This window comes from Schistocerca piceifrons, chromosome 4 (genome assembly GCF_021461385.2).
Source record: "Schistocerca piceifrons isolate TAMUIC-IGC-003096 chromosome 4, iqSchPice1.1, whole genome shotgun sequence".
Classification (NCBI taxonomy): Eukaryota; Metazoa; Arthropoda; class Insecta; order Orthoptera; family Acrididae; genus Schistocerca; species Schistocerca piceifrons.
The window spans coordinates 569,706,927-569,726,083 of NC_060141.1; the positions used below are offsets into that span (position 1 = coordinate 569,706,927).

General features: G+C 37.3%; 1 protein-coding gene across 5 annotated transcripts in view; it reads right to left on the reverse strand.

Moving 5' to 3' along the window:
* The window catches only part of LOC124794689 (protein lingerer), a 121,131-nt gene that overhangs the window by 38,878 nt on the left and 63,096 nt on the right, over nt 1-19,157 (reverse strand). For 3 of the 5 annotated variants that reach the window (XM_047258241.1, XM_047258240.1, XM_047258239.1), the window contains 4 exons: nt 18,177-18,449; nt 9,018-9,177; nt 8,748-8,920; nt 812-967 (listed from right to left, as the gene is read on the reverse strand). In XM_047258241.1, the coding sequence (XP_047114197.1) occupies nt 812-967; nt 8,748-8,920; nt 9,018-9,177; nt 18,177-18,449 (762 nt within the window). The remainder of the gene's footprint in view (nt 1-811; nt 968-8,747; nt 8,921-9,017; nt 9,178-18,176; nt 18,450-19,157) is intronic. The other 2 variants (XM_047258243.1, XM_047258242.1) reach the window with 1 other exon arrangement.

Consider the following 19,157-nt stretch of genomic DNA (forward strand, 5'->3'; position numbering starts at 1 on the left):
CTACATATATTACTCTTCACGAATGGCATACTGCGAGCCTTCTCCCACTGAGTGGTTTGGCAAATATATAGCACATGGATCCAAAATAGATTACACATTAGATTGTAGCTCATCATGACTCATTCTTATCTAAATATTCCCAATAACTGTTAACTGCACACGCAATCTTCCTGTGCCCAAATCCTAAAGCTGGAAGTGTGTACTGCACAGTTACTTTTAACTCTGATGTATCTATAATTTTAAAGCATTGATTGCCAAATAGGGTTTGTCATATATTCTTGAGTTCTACACACAGCGTTTCTCATTTGTAGGGTATTAACTGTCATGAAATGAGACACTGTGCATTCTCAGTCTAAAGTACCAACAAGCTTGAAACACAAAAGGAAACCTTATCGATCTAATTTATAATGAAACTATTAGTTATTAAATGTTTTCTAAAGCTCCTCATTATTTCATTCTGGATTGTGAAGCTGGATAGTACATTTTCAAAACAAGATGACAGCAACTTTTAAGTGGGAGAATGAGTAAACAGTTGCAAATAGCACACAGTTTGTATAAACCTCCGGTGTTTTGATTTTGTCATGAACAACTACAAAGTAATTTGGTCCATGCCGGAAGTAACTTTCATATCTGGTGTACCAGACTTTACCTACAAAACCTCCAAATTTTCACTACAACCTTTACTGTTCTATTGCACAGAAAGCCAAACAGACTGAGCACAAGCTATAAAAACCATATCAAGTTAACTACTAGTGTTTTCTTGAAACATAACAGCATAAAACAATTAAGGAGGTATTATTTTGCTGCTTACCTGCTGTGAAAGTGTTGAAGGTACAGGTGACGCATTGTTGTCACCTCGTGTGTACCTGCCATCTGACATTGAATACGCTACACTAGCAAGGCCACCTTCCCTCCCCGTAGAGAGGCTCGTCGGCGCCTGGAAGCTCATGTCATAATAGCCAGGGGCCTATAAAAAGTACACCTTTATTTACACACAGTCTCCTTCCAAAATGTCTACACGAAGGAACATTAAAACGTGAAAACTACAAACATCTGGAAAGTGAGGGGGAGGGAGAAATATTTCTCCCACCAGTGCACAGAAGATTGGCACAAATTTATGGAAATGACCTACAAATATCTGAAATCAAATGGACATAAAATCTGGAAAGTATTAAAGGGGTCATATTATCCTGTACTAAATTATGTGGCAATATTTGAACCGATATCAGCTTGTTGAGTTTATTTCCAAAATATTCTCTTCTTGTTTTCACAATTTACAACTATAAATCTTTCATTGTCTGGTCATTCTACAATTTTAATATGAAAAACACTGTTTAATATGCAAGGTAAATTAAGTTAAGTAGTTTCTATTTATGTTGCCGAGTTACCTTGTCAATTTCTTACAAAAACAAATGGTACTGATAAAAAAAATGAAATAAGTGAACAGCATTGTCATCATTGTGTTGGATAAAGAATGAGCTTGTTGGAATGGAACAACTGTGCAATTGTGACAACAAAACTTACAAGCAAAATTTGAAGTTTCAAGTTATGTAACAACCCTGAATGTATATTAAAGGAAATAATATGAAGTGGAAGATGCATAGTGATGAACTTCAGGTTTTGATGTCTTGAGAATGTCAGCATTTTATGATATGCAAAATGCTTGGCTTTACCCTAGTTGTTGCTTTTTTATCAGCAGACATACAGATGATTTACACCAGTGGTCACCTAACTTTGGTCCACAGGCCGCATATGGCACAAACCAAGTATTTTTGGTTCTCAGCTATACTTTATACTGTAATAATGTTCACCTAACAGCCATCGGTTGAATCCAAAAACTCGAACTTGTGTTGAGGGCTTCCAAAGAGTTAACCTTTATGCTCAGTTGTTGTTGTTGTGGTCTTCAGTCCTGAGACTGGTTTGATGCAGCTCTCCATGCTACTCTATCCTGTGCAAGCTGCTTCATCTCCCAGTACCTACTGCAGCCTACATCCTTCTGAATCTGCTTAGTGTATCCACCTCTTGGTCTCCCTCTATGATTTTTACCCTCCACGCTGCCCTCCAACGCTAAATTTGTGATCCCTTGATGCCTCAAAACATGTCCTACCATCCCTTCTTCTAGTCAAGTTGTACCACAAACTCCTCTTCTCCCCAATTCTATTCAATACCTCCTCATTAGTTATGTGATCTACCCATCTAATCTTCAGCATTCTTCTGTAGCACCACATTTCGAAAGCTTCTACTCTCTTCTTGCGTAAACTATTTATCGTCCATGTTTCACTTCCATGCATGGCTACACTCCATACAAATACTTTCAGAAACGACTTCCTGACACTCGATGTTAACAAATTTCTCTTCTTCAGAAACGCTTTCCTTCCCATTGCCAGTCTACATTTTATATCCTCTCTACTTTAACCATCATCAGTTATTTTGCTCCCCAAATAGCAAAACTCCTTTACTACTTTAAGTGTCTCATTTCCTAATCTAATTCCCTCAGCATCACCTGACTTAATTCGAATACATTCCATTATCCTCGTTTTGTTTTTGTTGATGTTCAGTAACAAATAAAAATACTTGCAGAAATAGTGATATTTTAATATGTACTTAATAAAATTAAGGTTGAGGATGTGTGAGGGGAAATATTTTATTGTTTGACTGAGTCACTCAAATGAGTACAGTACAACTGACATTTGGCTGAAACTGGCCAATTTGGTTGTGGTGACACATGCACCTGTAGCATGACTTGACGTCTAGGTTATGTTGAAGTGCAGCAGTTTGGTTGTAATTTGGCAAAGCAGACAAATGTAAATACCAAATAAAGGTTGTGGTAATTGACTGACATGTATGGTAGCCTAATATTTACATTTGCATCACAGTACTTACTTGTGGCAAGGAACATAAAATTAAATCAAGGTGGTGATAATCCAACAAAATGAGTAGAAGATAAATGACATTTGTGACTGTTGCATACCACAAAGTGCCTTTAAATGTAAATACAGTTACTGTTATTGATCAATTAATCATCTGCTCACAGAGAAAACACAACATTTCGTCACACAACTACAGTATCACGACTTTGGGGTTGCTGAAGGTGGCAGCAGTGTGAAACCCTTAACATAGCTGGTATATTGGGAACCAATAACATACTAATTTATCTAAGTTATCAACTGATACCAAGGTTGCTACCTACGTGGCCTGAGGCGCTGACACTCGTCAGTATTGGCTCTCAAGCAAAAATGTTTGACGACCACTGTTTTACACTGTCAAGAAAAATATATCTATTGCACTGTGTTTTGTGTTAGCCTGAAGCAATAAAAAGAAACAATTTTTGAAAAACACATTCTCTTGTGTAAAATCTTGGTTAAATAGAAGAAAAAAAACCTAATTTTCTCTCTTATATTAAAAAAAAAAAGATCCTTAAGGAATGGAGAAACAAAGTGTGTCCTTGTGAAGCAGCTACACCTTTGCATAACTGGATGTTCTGTAACATATTTGTGAAAGGTCACACTGAATGAGATGTCAAGACAATTATCATAGTTCTTTTGCTATTTAAACAGCTGCTCCCTTTATTTAGTGTAGAGTATGTGTGGCATGAAAATAGTTCTTTCTCTCTTTCATTGTTTCATGTATTACAGTTCCCATCAGAAATTCTGTACGTGTACCTCCGGGAAGGAAATCTGTTTAGACCAATTGTAGCTGAAGAAAATCAATTTTTGTCCTCATGGGTTAGATAAAGCTGAGGAAAATATTAATTCAATAGTAGTAATCTGCGAGTGTTTGTTGCAAAGTTCAAAGTTAGTCTTAGTTAACAACAGCAATAAAGCTCAAAGGATTAGGCATAGGAAACCTGGAGAAGCCTGATGGTAACAGCTATAAAATTATCAGTTAAAAAAAGTAAAGACACAAAAGAAGAAAACTAATAGACATGTCTATTGCCAAGATAAGTACAATTTTACTGCACACAAAACACTATTCATTCTATGAGTATCAATACACGCCGGTCAATAAATAATACTGAGACAGTAAACGGTGGGTACAGTGGAGGGAGGAGGGAGGAAGGAGTCAGAACTAATTGATGATACTGCCACAAGGAGAAGGCAAAAGCACTACTTCTAGCTTACCTGTAAATGTATGTGTACCCTAACACCAAGACTTCTGTTTGATGCATTATGGTCTTCAGTGTAGCCTTATGTATCCACCTTCTGGATATTTTCTGTTGTCTACCCACCTTCAGTTAGGTCATTGTTTCAATCTTTTCTTATCTTGGAATCCAAGGAAGAACTTCCTTGATTCACCTACTGCCCATTCCACCAGGCTAAATGCTGTCCAACACCCCCTCCCCCCCAAAAAATTCTTTGCTGTTACAATCACATCTTTAACCGAAGTCAGTTCCTTGAACCATTTGCTTGTTTTCCTGGCCCTCTTTCAAAATTTCCCAACATTCATTATTCTACTCCTTGCTGAACAACCCTCATGTTTTGAAAGTTATGCACATTAAAAATGTATGTCTCACTGCCACAACTTTTCAGACACACCAAAATCTTGGACCTGAAAATTCTACATAGTTTACTAAAAAAATAACCCAGAAATTTCTATTCTTCTGTTTATTTCTTTTTATGTTCATGCAGCAGCCAAATTCAACTAAAAACAAAAACTTATCACGGACAATTTCCTTTTCATTATTATTACAGTTGATTCACAGTCCAGCTTTCAAAATAACTATATTAAGTTCACCCATTTGTTGCTGAGGTGAATAACTAATAAGTGATGCAGACTATACTTCTTGCTGTATGAACATTAATATTTCATCCCATTCATTTCAGAAGTATGTGGGAAATGCTTTTACAATTCTGTGGGAGCTCCAATATGCATAATTTTATCTGCTCATCGTTTGGGATAGATACATATGGGAATATTAGTAGTTTGTCGAAAGGTGATTATTGAAATTTTCTAAGACTGGTCTTGTGAGATGTATTGCACCTTTCTTGGGATGTTTGCCAGTTAAGATTTTTTAAACATTTTTGTACAGAAGCATAGGTCATCCTCATGTTTCATATGCCAAACTGCAGTTTCTTAGTGTCCTAACAACGAATCAGAATATTTTCAAAGTTGTCTCAAACCCAGTTAGATATCTAATAGGAATGAATCTTGTTTAGGAAGTGTTGATGTGACAGTGAATTAAACACCTTTCAAAATTCTAGGCATTTTGTATCAAACTGGCACTGATGACATAGTGTGTGAAGAACGAGATACAAGTTTTGTATAAGTGAAATTTTCGGTAGCCATGATGATTTGTACGGAGAAGTTTAAATCATCTTTTCTCTTTCAAATCTAAATTTCTCACTGTTCTAATGAAGTGTAACAGAAGCTGTAGGTTTGATGCCTATATTCTTCAGTATGCTAATGTATGCCAGATGTTCTGTCTCTTTAGGACTGTTAGTAAAGATTTCGCTGAAAGAGTAAAAAGTTACTTGTTATCCATCACTGCTGCCAGTTGTCAGGAAATTTTACTGAATGGATTATAGCAAGTTTTCAAAGTTCCCAAACCATCAATAAAACAAGTTTTGCAAAAATTGTGAAATATACACTGACGGCAATGATCACTTAATTTTGAGTTGTAGATGAAGAAAATTTTGTGTGAAGGATGAAACAATTGTGCACTTTATCATTTATAACTTGTGGACTGTCCTGGTGGTGGGGTCAACTTCTGAATTCCTACACTGCTTGGCGTTTTCAACTCATCTTTTAAACAATAAAAAAACTAAGAACAATAGGCGCAAATTACGGGCCTGCCACTTTTCAAGTAATGTATGAGGATTATATCCTCAGATCTCCCCCCCCCCCCCCCCCCCAACACACACACACACACACACACACACACACACACACACACACACACACACACACACACACACACACACACACACAAAAAGGGTGGCCACTTACAACTAACCAGCTGAAAAAAATTCTATGCCATCTTCTTCCCTGTCTAACTGAACTGTCACCATTATTATGACTATGTTTCAACTACGATGAGTAATGGCAAAAGCATATTTCCTTCACAGCCATGAAACAGTCCAGTACTACAGATTGTGATTAATTACCACCAAACACTATGATTTTGCTCAACATCCAACAATTTGGAATCAACTGTAAACACGGTTCTTTTCCATTTCCAGTTTTTCACACACAGTTTTGTGTACTAATTTGAGCTTCCCTCACATGTAACTGGCAGCCCCATATACATACATTTATTTCTTCAACAATCTCATTTACAATGGTATTAATGGAGTAGTTGGAGAGTTTTTCATCAATGGTGATGTGTATATTTGTTAATCCAAAGTAAACGCTCTTCATAAAATTCAATTCTGATCCATACAACAGTCCAATCCTTTAAATGGATGTGGTTAACAAAAGCATGAGACACCATATTTACGCGACTGTAAGATGATGTTTTTTCCCCAAATTTGTCAACTGAAAAATACAGGTTTCTCCTAAATTTGAAAATTCTTGCTAAGTCCAATGTTTTTACTTTGTGTTGTAGATTACTACAACAGTAATCTTATATTTACAGATGAAGCTTTGACCATTTATCATCCTGTGTGCACTTAATTTGAAGAATTCGTGAGGGTTGAAGGGCGAACAGTGACAGCAACAGCTTGGCCGAGCACAAAGACAAATGCGGGGAGGGAGTGATGAGTGGAAACATTTCAATGTGCTGCCAAACATGGGAACGTATACAATGGAACTTCACTTTTTATGAACATCTACTATGTTTAAACTGCAGTATCTCTGAATTCCTTTGTAGTCTAAACTGAATTGACTTCAAAATTGGACAAATACTCAACAACAGTATATATTTTTACAAGAGACACATTAATGCTAACAAAAATATGTTTGCACAGAACACTAGGAAAGTGACACAACAAATGAAACACGAACTTCAACAACAGTGCTGCAGCTGCTTTGCTATACAGCACTGCTGACTTTCGAGGTTTGTTACAGTGTTGGATCTGGAGTGGTACAATTTCTGTCAAGTCACCTGTATAGAGCCAATGTATTGTTGTCATTCAGTTTGCTGATATTGTCAAGCACTGTAAGAACTGTAAATTATGGCAATTGATAAGGGACACAAATTACAGCCATGCATGTTGAGGAACATGCACCCACAAGTTCACGATTCACAACTGGTTCATATAGACAATACAACACTAACTTTAAGTTAATGGTGATTCTTGAAGCAGAGGGCACAAAGTAATGTGCAACAGGAACAAAATTTGGCATCACAAAAGCAAATAATAATAATAGGTGATTTCAGTTAAAGACAAACTTAAAGAACACGAGTTCTACACAACGAATTTTCACGTGGCCGAAGCAAAGAAGGTTACACAAATTGGAGCAACATGTTGCGCAGTACTTGCAACAGAGATACATTGAAGGCATCCCAATTACTTGAGAAAATATCCGAATCAAGGCATTCGAGCTGTGTGTCATGTAATACAGAGCAAGTACTGGCTGCTGTGTGAGGATGATGTATAGAGCAAGGTTTACATTACAACGTAGAACAATGTTAGCTCAGTGACTTCCAGTGGCATTCAACGAAAAACTACTTGCTTTCAGTGTCATATTAACAATTTAAAGAAACGGCATGACTACTTGCTATGTCATATGATCAGTACAAATCAAAAACCTGTTTACTTTGATATTCTGTTAAGTATTAATGTTGATGTGAAGGGTGTTAAAAGTGTAATTAAGAAGCTCTGGCAATGAGAGAGACACAACAATTATACTGGCTGCACTAGCAGATGGAAAGAAGCTCCTCTCATATGCAATTCTTCACAGGAAAACTTACTGAAAGAAAATCTGCCTGCAGGACTTCAAGAAAAGGAATGGATGACAAATGGGCTGGTGCTAGGTTCGTTGAAGATTGCTTGGAATGGAATACTAGGCTCTTTGCTTAAGAGAAGGAATATGTTACATGCTGCGGTTTTTTCATTAGCCTCCTCACCCAACCCAAAACTGGTAATGATTCTTGGCAGCATGATCCCACAATTTTAAGTAAGGGATATTGTTGTGACACTTAAGGTTCACCTGCAACAGCTTTACAGTGTGTGGCTTCTTCAAGGAGGCAATGAATCCTTACTATCTGGAGCAGAACCTCTATTCAGGATTCAAGAAAGTGCTGCATATCCAAAGATATGGATGGCTCAAAAGACTTCATGCTATGGGAAGAGGATCAGGAAGCAAGAAATGTCAATAGGCTTGCAAATGAACATGTTGATGCCAGTGATTATGATTAAAAAGAGTGACACCACAATCAACTGGCTTAAATAGTAATCAAAATAAGGAAATCAATGTAAATATTGGTGCAAATCATATCTTTTAGTTTATAATATGTATTATGTTATCTTTTTAAGTACATATCAATAAAACACCATGAAATTTTGATTACCCAAAATATGTTACAGATAAAAAAATTATCAAGGAGCCTCTTAAGAAAAAGGGGGTCATCTTCATTTTCAGTCACCTTCTGGTCAGGTAAATATGGCAATCTTTGTTTCACAGCTGCTGCTGTAATGGTCACTTCAGATGGGTATCAGCTTTTAACTGCCTGATACATCTGGTTGAAACTTTGTTTATAACTGCTCCAAAAATCACACACACTGATAGCAATTCTATTTGACAAAATTTTCTCCCATTTCACAGAAATTTACCTTCTTTAAATATTGAAATTTTGAATTACTCACCATGTGTGGTATCCTCTGTTGCAGCAATTGGATTTCTTCAAAACTATATACAGGCTGCTGGAAGTAAGGTAAGCCACCTTGGCTCATTATGTATTGTGGAGTACTAAGCATAGGAGGAACACCAGGAGGTATGTTAGGCACAACACTGCTCTTTCCAGTAATTAAAGACACACCTGTGGAAAATAATATCAACATGACAATAGCAAAAATCTAAATTTTAATTTTACAAACACACATTTATGCTTTTAGAAAAGTATACTGGAAACCAACCAGTTGAGCTGGTAACTTTGGTAGATGTGGTGTTTACAGTCTGGTTAGTACTAACCAGCCCCAAGGCTGGTGCTGCATTAACACTGGATGACAGACCACTGTTGGCAGTGGTTACATTTGTACTACTAAGGCTGGAGCTTGAAGTAGTAGTTGCATCATACTGAAAAAAGAAAAGAATAAAATATAGTCTTACACACACACACACACACACGGGTTAACAAGTAATAGACAAAACTTTCATACCCAAACTAACTTTCATTACATTCAGCAGTATTTGACAACTAACACACTGGGAGCTTTCCTAATGATGCCTGAAGTTACTAATTCTGTTACTTGCTATTTGTGATTGTCTGCTGCCCCTTGTCCAGCAAAAGACTTTTATCTCTTCATACGAGTGTAGTTTAACTACAATGATTATCTTTTTTGTAAGAAAGATGTGAGTTTGTAAATACTTTAGGAGTAAAGAAGACAACTAACTCACTGGAAAGCAGAAGCATGAGTCATTGTCAGGTGCACACAAAAAAAAGGGTCAGAAAACTTGCAATCCTATCTGAGGCTAGAGTGCAAATACACCCACAGAAGTGGCACCCACCCAACACAACTCTCAATCTACCCTAGTCCTCTTGCCAAACTGCACTCCTGGCATTGTAACCAACCTGCACTATGCAGGGACACAGGTGTGTGTGTGTGTGTGTGTGTGTGGAGGGGGGTTGGCGGTAGTGGCATGCATGGTGCCTGTCTACAACTGCTTGGAAAAGAATCACTCCAAAATCTAGAAAGTTCTCTGTCTTTTTTTTGTGCACGTCCATCACCGGTTCAATGCTTCGGCTTTTTGGAGAGTGGTCTTTACGTCTATAGTGTTTACATTCTACCTGCATGTTTCTACATAATTAAAGATTTCAGTTTTTTATTTGCAAGGAAGTGTACAGTATTAACTACTAACTTCCATTCTAAAATAGATGCTACATTTAACAATGTAATTTAAACTGGAGAATTTCACAAAATTATGTTTTCATGGATTTTTAATCTTGTTAGAATTTATGTCAGTATCTTCAGTGATTGCGCTTGGCATTTAAGGCATATTTCATTTCCTTCTGGTGGTTAAATTCTAACAAATATTTCTTTTGGAGGGGGAAAAAAGGTTTCTTTAGTCACCCATTAACAGAAAATTATTAAGAAAAATTAGTTATGAATTTCACAATCACTATCAAATTAATAATGTCTTTGGACTTGTCATTTCTACGTCTTATGAAGGATTTTTTACAGCAGAAACACATTTCTGTCTATGGATACGACAATAACACATCCATAAACAGTACACTCAATATCAAGATTGTCAACAGATGCTTCCAGGAATTAAACCCATCATGTCAAAATGTATTACCCATATTGCAGTTCTCGATGAAACCTGACTCAATTTGACTTTCATCTAAAATGTCACTTCCTGTTTTAAAGACACACTGTTCCTCAGGTGAAAATACACTATAACCTAGTGAAAGTACATTTTTTTTCCGTGTTAGGTGACAATATTCATTCCCTTGGAGCTATAAAACTTGTCAATCCATTTCAATGTTGAAGGCTTTATAATCTGGCCTAGAATTTCCCTGCACTTAAAAAAAAAGTTTTGGAAAGATCTTTGATGAGTGGAAATACTGGCACTGCATATTTTCGTATTACAAAAGTATAAACACGAATTCCACCAAATACCACACATTAACTTTCAACACACATTAACTTTCAAAGCATTATAATCGAGATAGCGATGCGCTTTGGTCAGCCAATCATAACTCATGTCACGTGATCTCGTGAGCCAGTGACAGCAGATATTCAGAGCATAGGACACACGATATAATCAGCCAATAGCCAACATCATTGTTAAGTAGTGCAAACAATAAAGAGAAGTTAACAGTCTAAATTAATATACATACACTAGAGCTCCAAGAAAAACTAAGCTTTCACATATAATATTGGTCGTCAAAATTTTTTTGATTAAATTGCAGCAGCTGAATATTTCTGACAAGCACAATCATAAATTTCATTGCTGTGCACCAAACATTTTGTGGATTACCTGGTTGAGTAAACATTCCATCAACCACTTTGAATTTTCCACAGAAAAGTCAATTACAGGAGAAACTGCTCAAAGACTCACTATGCATTTCTTATGGGTACTTATACTTTTGCCGTATTTTTCATACTAAATATGAAAAACCTTGACACTTGGTCTTTTTTTTGGCGTGTGTTACCCTTTATGATATAACAAACACAAATTTGCCAGAAAAATTTAAAATAATGGCATAAGTGGCTGGTCTTCTGGAGCCGAATTTTTCTAAGTGGCTGGTCCTCAGCGTTCAGTTTTGAATGACAGTCTAACATTCTGTTATTTAAGAAATTCATCGCACATTCTCACATGTAACATAATTCATCCTGCGTAAAAGGAAATTTACTCAAAGTAATGCTTCCCAAACTACAACTTGCAGTATTTTCCAGCAACCTGTTAGAAATGTAAACAGTTATGATGTCACATGGGTTGGGAAGTCTCCCCTGACTTGGGGTTCTGGGTAACTTTTCCAAGGTCTACCCCTTTTCCTAAACCTCAATGGTCCTTTTCCATCACCCCTCTTTGTTCCCCTTCAAACCCTTCTGGCAGAAGGAGCCACTGGTTCTGTAAGGCTGCAAACTGCAATACCTTTTTATATGTGTGTTTTTCTGCTGCCACTTGGTGAGCAGATTTTATTATTCATCACATTACATTACATAAAAACGATAAATATCAAGGTGGCACACCAAAAGCATCATATGCCCAAAATTTATTTACTACACATTACTACAATAGCAAAACACAGTAAGCAGCTGTATAGCTGTCTTTGTCACTTGACCAATTGATGAACATTTCTTGCTGTGAACAGCCAATAAGAGAGACTTATTTCAACCAATCATGGTCAGCTTGTTTCATAGGTGTACTCAACCTGCAGTGTACAGTTGCTGTAGCATTTGGTACTAGTTCGTAAAAAAATGGATTTCAAGACAAAATTGTGTTCTTGCAATCCATTTGAAGGAGGAGGTCACACAAGAACACAGAAGAATTCAAAAAGTGGATGATAAAGAAAGTGTCCTAACCTAATGTTAGGTGGAACACTTTGCAGTGAAAGTAAGAAAGCATTTTAGGTGGAACACTTTGCAGTGAAAGTAAGAAAGCATGTATAATGAAACCCATCAATCCCTGTAAATGTTGCCTCAGCAGTGCTAGGTACTTCACAGAAAATTTAGGTGAATATGAAATAGCATCAGGTGACACTTGATTCTTTAAAGTATTGCCCTTCAGTATTTAGGTGAATCCCCTGTGAAGAAAAAGAGGCTTCAGAGTAAAAGAAAGCACCCACCGCAAAAACTGAAAAATGTTGCTTCAGTGTTGGAGCATGCTTACATGGCACAACTGGAAAGAGAACAGAGTGTGAGAAAACAGTTCAACGAGTTCATGATTTTTTTAATGTGATTATAAAGTAAGCCATGTGATGCAAGGAAGAAAAGACTGCCTGTGAAAGAAAATTGAATTAAAGTACATAAGCAGAAGCAGCTAGTGGTGAACAATCTTACGGAATTATAAGCATATTTCAAAGGCACATACCCAAATGTAAATAATGGATTCTCAACATTTTGAGAGATGCAATCAAAGCACTGTGTTCTTACAAATGGCAGTGGGTCCCAAGCAGTTTTAACTCTCACTTCAGAATTTTAAGTAATTGTTGAAGGGTGTAAACTGAAAGTACTAATTAACTGTGAAGAACATACATTCATGTCATACAAGCACTGTGAAGTATTTGTATATGCAATCTTACACTTCCAGTATGTTTATTAAATGTGTGTCCCTATTGTTCAAGTGCGACAAGACTGACTGATTACCTGTTTGAACTGTGTGGTACGAATTGCACTGACAAAATTACAAGTAAGTGTTGGTTAACAACAGGTAGGGTAGTTCTAGTGACTGTAACAAAATCAATAGATGACTTCACTGAGGTATCAAGTGTACAACAGCTCATACCACACTCATTTATCATCGAGCATCATTCATAGTTCTGTAAAATCAATACAGAAGAACTCTCACAGTATGTGAATATCTTGCTGTTTGTGATTTTGCAGAGAATGGCTCCTTCACCATTCGGGATGAAGCACAGAGATTTCAATGGAATAATTCACAGGTTACAATTAACCCATCTGTTGCAACAGTTGTTTCAGTGGGACAGAGAAAATAGTCCTCCTTGTGTCTTCCATTATACATTAACTTCCCACCATAAAGACACTGCCAAGCTGAAGCAATGTTTCAAGAATACAAGAATAATTCCAGGCACCCAGAAGTTTCATTGTGTAATAACTTTTAACAAACATATAGTACAAACAAGGACATATTTTGCTTCTTTATTGAGCACAGACGAGACAGTGACTGTCCTGCTTCTTTAGTGAGCAGAGACGAGGCAGTGACTGTCATAGTGAATTAAATGCTGTTAACAGACATACATGGAGTTTTTGCCTGTATGTACAACAGTCATTGGTGGGTCACACAAGTGTTGCAGACTTACGAAGAAACAGGTGAAGTACGGACCAGTTTCTTGCATCCACAAGGACCATCTCCATCATTTGTGTTTCCTGCCAAACCTGACACTTCTATTATCAGAAGTGACATTCTCGCTAGAACCAGTGACACCAACTGGAAGGAGATACAGTCTCCCTGCATCAGATCTGGTGAACATTAACTACTTAACTGGAGACTTGTGAGACAATATTTTACCATATTTTATTACCTTTTCATACAAGTTGTACTCTACGTGCTTCATAATACCACTACAATAATATAATCCATATTTTTTGTACAACATTAATTAATTGAAATTTTTAATAACTTGGGTTTCATATTTATATGCTATCTTCTGCATTTTGACAACATACTGATACGGTCAGAAAAATTTTTCGGGCATGATACCTTTGGTGTGCCATCTTGATGTTTACCATGTTACACATTGGAACAATACATTTTTTTTTTCAATAAACCAAAGATGTGGTGTTTTGAGACATTCAAGTTCAAATTGTGAAGTCAATGATATAGAATGTGAAAATTCTTGGAAACCTGCCATGTTGCATATCAATGTAAAGATCTACTTATGAGCTTTTCAACAATACAAGTTTCATTGCTATATATGGACTACAACCAGAATTATAGTCATTTATGTTCAGGCACACACATGTAATTTTCACACAATTTGCAAACTACGCAGACCTGTAACTATCTTCACAACTGTCATAAAGCTCTGCAAATTGAGTTTCCATCTCTTACCTAGATCATTGAATGCAACAAATATGAAAGAAATCTGAAATGGTTAGGCTGAAAATGTCACTTTCTATATTGGATTGACATGGAATTACTCATTTTATTAATTTCTGTTTATACCAACTATACTGAATTGAGAAAATATTTGAGTCCTTTACGTGAGTAATTGCTGGTTGGGTAATTTCTACCTGATATATTAATTTTCTGCAGCTGAGAAAGTCATTTGGAAATGTATGTAAAGTTTAACTTATGCATTACAATTAATTTCCTTATGCATTCACAAACATAAGCAAATATTTGTGCTGCATCTGTAATAATATGCATATCTGTAATACTGTTTACAATTTTGTCTCCTTAGTATAACAAGTTTTTATTATAATTGCTTTTTTTAGCTTTATTCAGTTTGCATAGGCACTGACATTGTTATGTTCTATGCTTTAAGGAAAAATTTGATTACTTATATAAGGTTCTCAGAACAGTTTTATAGTTTGTACCTGAAAATGTATGGACTAATTTATACTTTACTACAGGGCTATTACAAATGATTGAAGCGATTTCATAAATTCACTGTAGCTCCATTCATTGACATATGGTCACGACACACTACAGATACGTAGAAAAACTCAAAGTTTTGTTCGGCTGAAGCCGCGCTTCAGGTTTCTACCGCCAGAGCGCTCGAGAGCGCAGTGAGACAAAATGGCGACAGGAGACGAGAAAGCGTATGTCGTGCTTGAAATGCACTCACATCAGTCATAACAGTGCAACGACACTTCAGGACGAAGTTCAACAAAGATCCACCAACTGATAACTCCATTTGGCGATGGTATGCGCAGTTTAAAGCTTCTGGATGCCTCTGTAAGGGGAAATCAACGGGTCGGCCTGCAGTGAGCGAAGAAACGGTTGAACGCGTGTGGGCAAGTTTCACGCGTAGCCTGCGGAAGTCGACGAATAAAGCAAGCAGGGAGCTAAACGTACCACAGCCGAAGGTTTGGAAAATCTTACGGAAAAGGTTAAAGCAGAAGCCTTACCGTTTCAAACTCATTGATGGGGACATGCTGCGCCGAGTGTGGGAGGAACTTTATTATCGGCTTGATGTCTGCCGAATCACTAAAGGGGCACATATCGAACATTTGTGAATGCCCAAAAAAACTTTTTGAGTTTTTGTATGTGTGTGCAAAGCATTGTGAAAATATCTCAAATAATAAAGTTATTGTAGAGCTGTGAAATCGCTTCAATCATTTGTAATAACCCTGTATTTATTACCATGTTACTAGATTTAAAGTTCGGCAATATCAATATCGTTAGCATTCTAATTGCAACTAATGTATTATTCAGTAATTTTTGTGTTCTTAATTATGGTTTATGCTCTGATGCTTGTAAAAATTGTGTCTGTGAGACACAGTTTTATTAATACAAACGTGATACACTCTCCCACCTCACACGCAGCTATAAGTGAAAAGTGGAACTGTGTATCAGTAGTACTGCAAAAATTTCTGACTGTACTCTTTTTAACAATTCTGTACTTAACCATATGCACTAGTGCATGTAAGGCCGAACTACAAATGACTGTATATGTATGTTTCGTAGATACCTGATCTGCTTTTGGCTATATGAGGTTTTTTTATTGTCTATTATTACTGTTGCTCTCACACTTACTATTAATCCATGCATATGACATTTTTGTCGTGTCCACCGGTGACCAAGCAATGTATAAAAATTATAAATAAATGATTTCCATTTTATACTATTTACAAGGATGATGTATCTACAACCACTGGAAGTAATCACGGTCTTACTGAGAAAATACTACATTCATTGCAATTGTGGAGACATATATTTTGGCTTCCATTTAATTCTGGTGTATTATCCATTGTTGTGGATCCTACAAAGTGACCTTTCACAATATCTTATAAAATTCTGCTGTTCTGCGCAGGGAGGGAAAACATATGCCTGCGCACGCTGTCTTTCATACATTTTAGCAAGCCAGTAAAGATACATCAATCATAATGTTCCAGATCTTCGTTTATGGCTATTTGATAAGTTAAGCAAAGGTAAAACACCACGTCTGCAAAACCTATGGTGAAAACTTACTAGAACCTGAATGAATACTACTGTTGTTTAGTCGTGCATGCCTCATCACTGTCTCTTAGCCATGTTTTTGCTGTAACTACCAATTTTGTGTGTGCACTACTTCATAGTTTGTGCATGGACTTTGCGCTCGATTCAGCCACTAGAGGCCACCCAGCCTGCTGATACGACAGCAGTTGTGTGCGCAGCCTGCTGGCTGTGCCCCTGTTGGAACTAATGTCTACATAGGCCAGAGCACAAGACTCCATCGACCACTTTTGTATTGCTAATTGTATTGCACCTTGTCTTTCATGTGTTTGTACTGTTCAAGCAATAAAGTACAGCGTTCTTGGGTTAGAACACTTTGGCAACTAATACTTCAGTCATTGGTTCTCCGAGTTTAATTTCCATTGAGGCAGTGCTTAAATCTCTTCCCAAGAAACAGCAGGCACTGACAGTTGCTATTTCTAGTTTAACAACTACAATGGCACAACCTGCAGCTCCGCCAACAACATATCTGCCACCATTCCCTGTGTATAGCGATGCAGCAGAAGACTTGGACACTTAATACAAAAGCGACTGCTGCAACATTTCCAGGCACTTGGGGTAATAGACTTAAACTTGTGCAAAGAACCTTTTTTTGTCATGGATTTCACCTCATATTTATCAGTTGTGTCAGCTCACCCCCTTACAAGAATCTGAAAGTCTTTCTTTTGATCAGACATGTGAGCAACTTTCTACCTATCACCGTAAACATACCCCGAGTTATTGCTGCTCATATGGAGTTTTACCACTGCCAAAAACAGCCAAAACACTCATACAGGGAATGGGCAGCAGAACTACGTGAATTTAGCCGTAGTTGCAATTTTGTGACAAATATTCATAAGGAATTCTGTGCAGATCAACTGGTCTGTGATGCAATCATATGTTTTGCTCTTGATAGACAAGTTCAAGAGCGAGCTCTACTGTATGAAAATCCTACGCTTTAAGAAATATTGAACATAGCTCACCGATTTGAAGTTTCACACGCTGCAGGCAGGCAGTCAGTCAGTAGCCTGTATCAGTTCCTCTCAATACTCTCACCCTACAGTTCGCAAGGGAACACAGACACTATTGCAGCAGTCCAGCAGACATCTCGGCATTGTTAGGTAGCCACAACAACAACAGTCTGGGTCGCAACAACAACAGCCTTATGCTCCACTGCCTTCATACCCATACTGCTTCATTCAATATGAACGGACTGTGTGTCCTACATACAGGCAACGTGTAATAGTTGCCACAAAACAAAACAAAAAATATTGCTTCTGTATATAACTCCTTTCTAAACCTGAGTGGGAATGAAATGAACATGCATGTGGAAAGTGTTTCAGCAGTGACAGTGTTCAAAGCAAGTTATACAATGACACGTGTGTGTGTGTGTGTGTGTGTGTGTGTGTGTGTGTGTGTGTGTGTGGACACAGGTGCAGCAGTAATGTTGGTGAATTCTCCTCAGACTTATATGGATTTGGGTTCTCCCCCTCTGAATCCAGTGTCACGTAGGCTAGTGAGTTGTAACTAACAACCAAGTCTCGTTTTTGGACAGTTTTCTGCAGTTTTAGTCACTTGGGCACCCATCCTTGCTAATAAGACGCTGTCTTTGAAATTCAGTTATTTTTATGTCAACTGTGAAATAAAATTTTCAGGACGAGGTAGTGGTGGGCGAGGACAGAACTGATTGCTGGCACTCTCATTAGCTCATAATGTAAAGCAAAAATCACATTAAATGATCAAACCTGGGGTTCCTTCGACGATGTGCCCAGGGCTGATGCTAACTTAACATGACCCTGTCCTTGGGTTCCTGTGGGTGTACCATAATTGTTCTGGTACTGAGAAGATGCACCTGTTCCAGCATATGCTGCTGACGCCAAAGCTGAAGTACCATATGGTGCAGGCTGATACGCTGGTTGAGCAGGAAACGCAGCTGCAGCAGCTGTCTGTTGTGCCACAACTCCTGGATATGGTGCAGGCTGGTAAGCAGCTGCAGCCACAGCAGCTGCTGATGCTTGCTGGTGTAAAAGAGGCATATCACAAAATTGCATTGTAATAAAACATATGCAGTTCCTTCAACATATATATGATAATCATACTTAAAAATTCTGATCAATAAATTAGAATACGTGAAAGGTAAACACTCAGCTATAGCAGATTGGTGCATGGAGCACAGAAACACACAATAAAAAACAGCATTCACACTAGCTTACGAGCATTACATTCTTTTTAAGCATACAGAACCTGCACAGACACCCAAACCCACACCTCCAAGGCTACGGAAGTGTGTGTTTGCATGTCTGTGTGGCTGCATGTGTGACTGTGTGTATCACTGCTTGAAAAAGTTCTAGTGCTCGAAAGCTAGTGTGAACACTGTTTTCTGTTACACATTCTGTGCTACACACACTGATCTACTATAGGTGAGTTATTGCCTTCAGCTTATTTTATGTACTGCTCCATTCAGGTATTTCCAATATCATTATAAATAAACTAGTTCCATGGCACATGAAGTATGAGATTAGAGGAAACGTATCCTCCACAAATAACATTTGGGCACGAGATTAACACATATTTGGGCATGTGAAATTGTTATAATATTCATGCTATAGGGAATTATAAAAATGTGTAATTAATTACCATATTTTACAATTTCATCAAATCACTTTAGGGGAGATGACTGCAAAAATCATGAAAAAATTTTTTGAAAATATTTTATTTGCTTATTT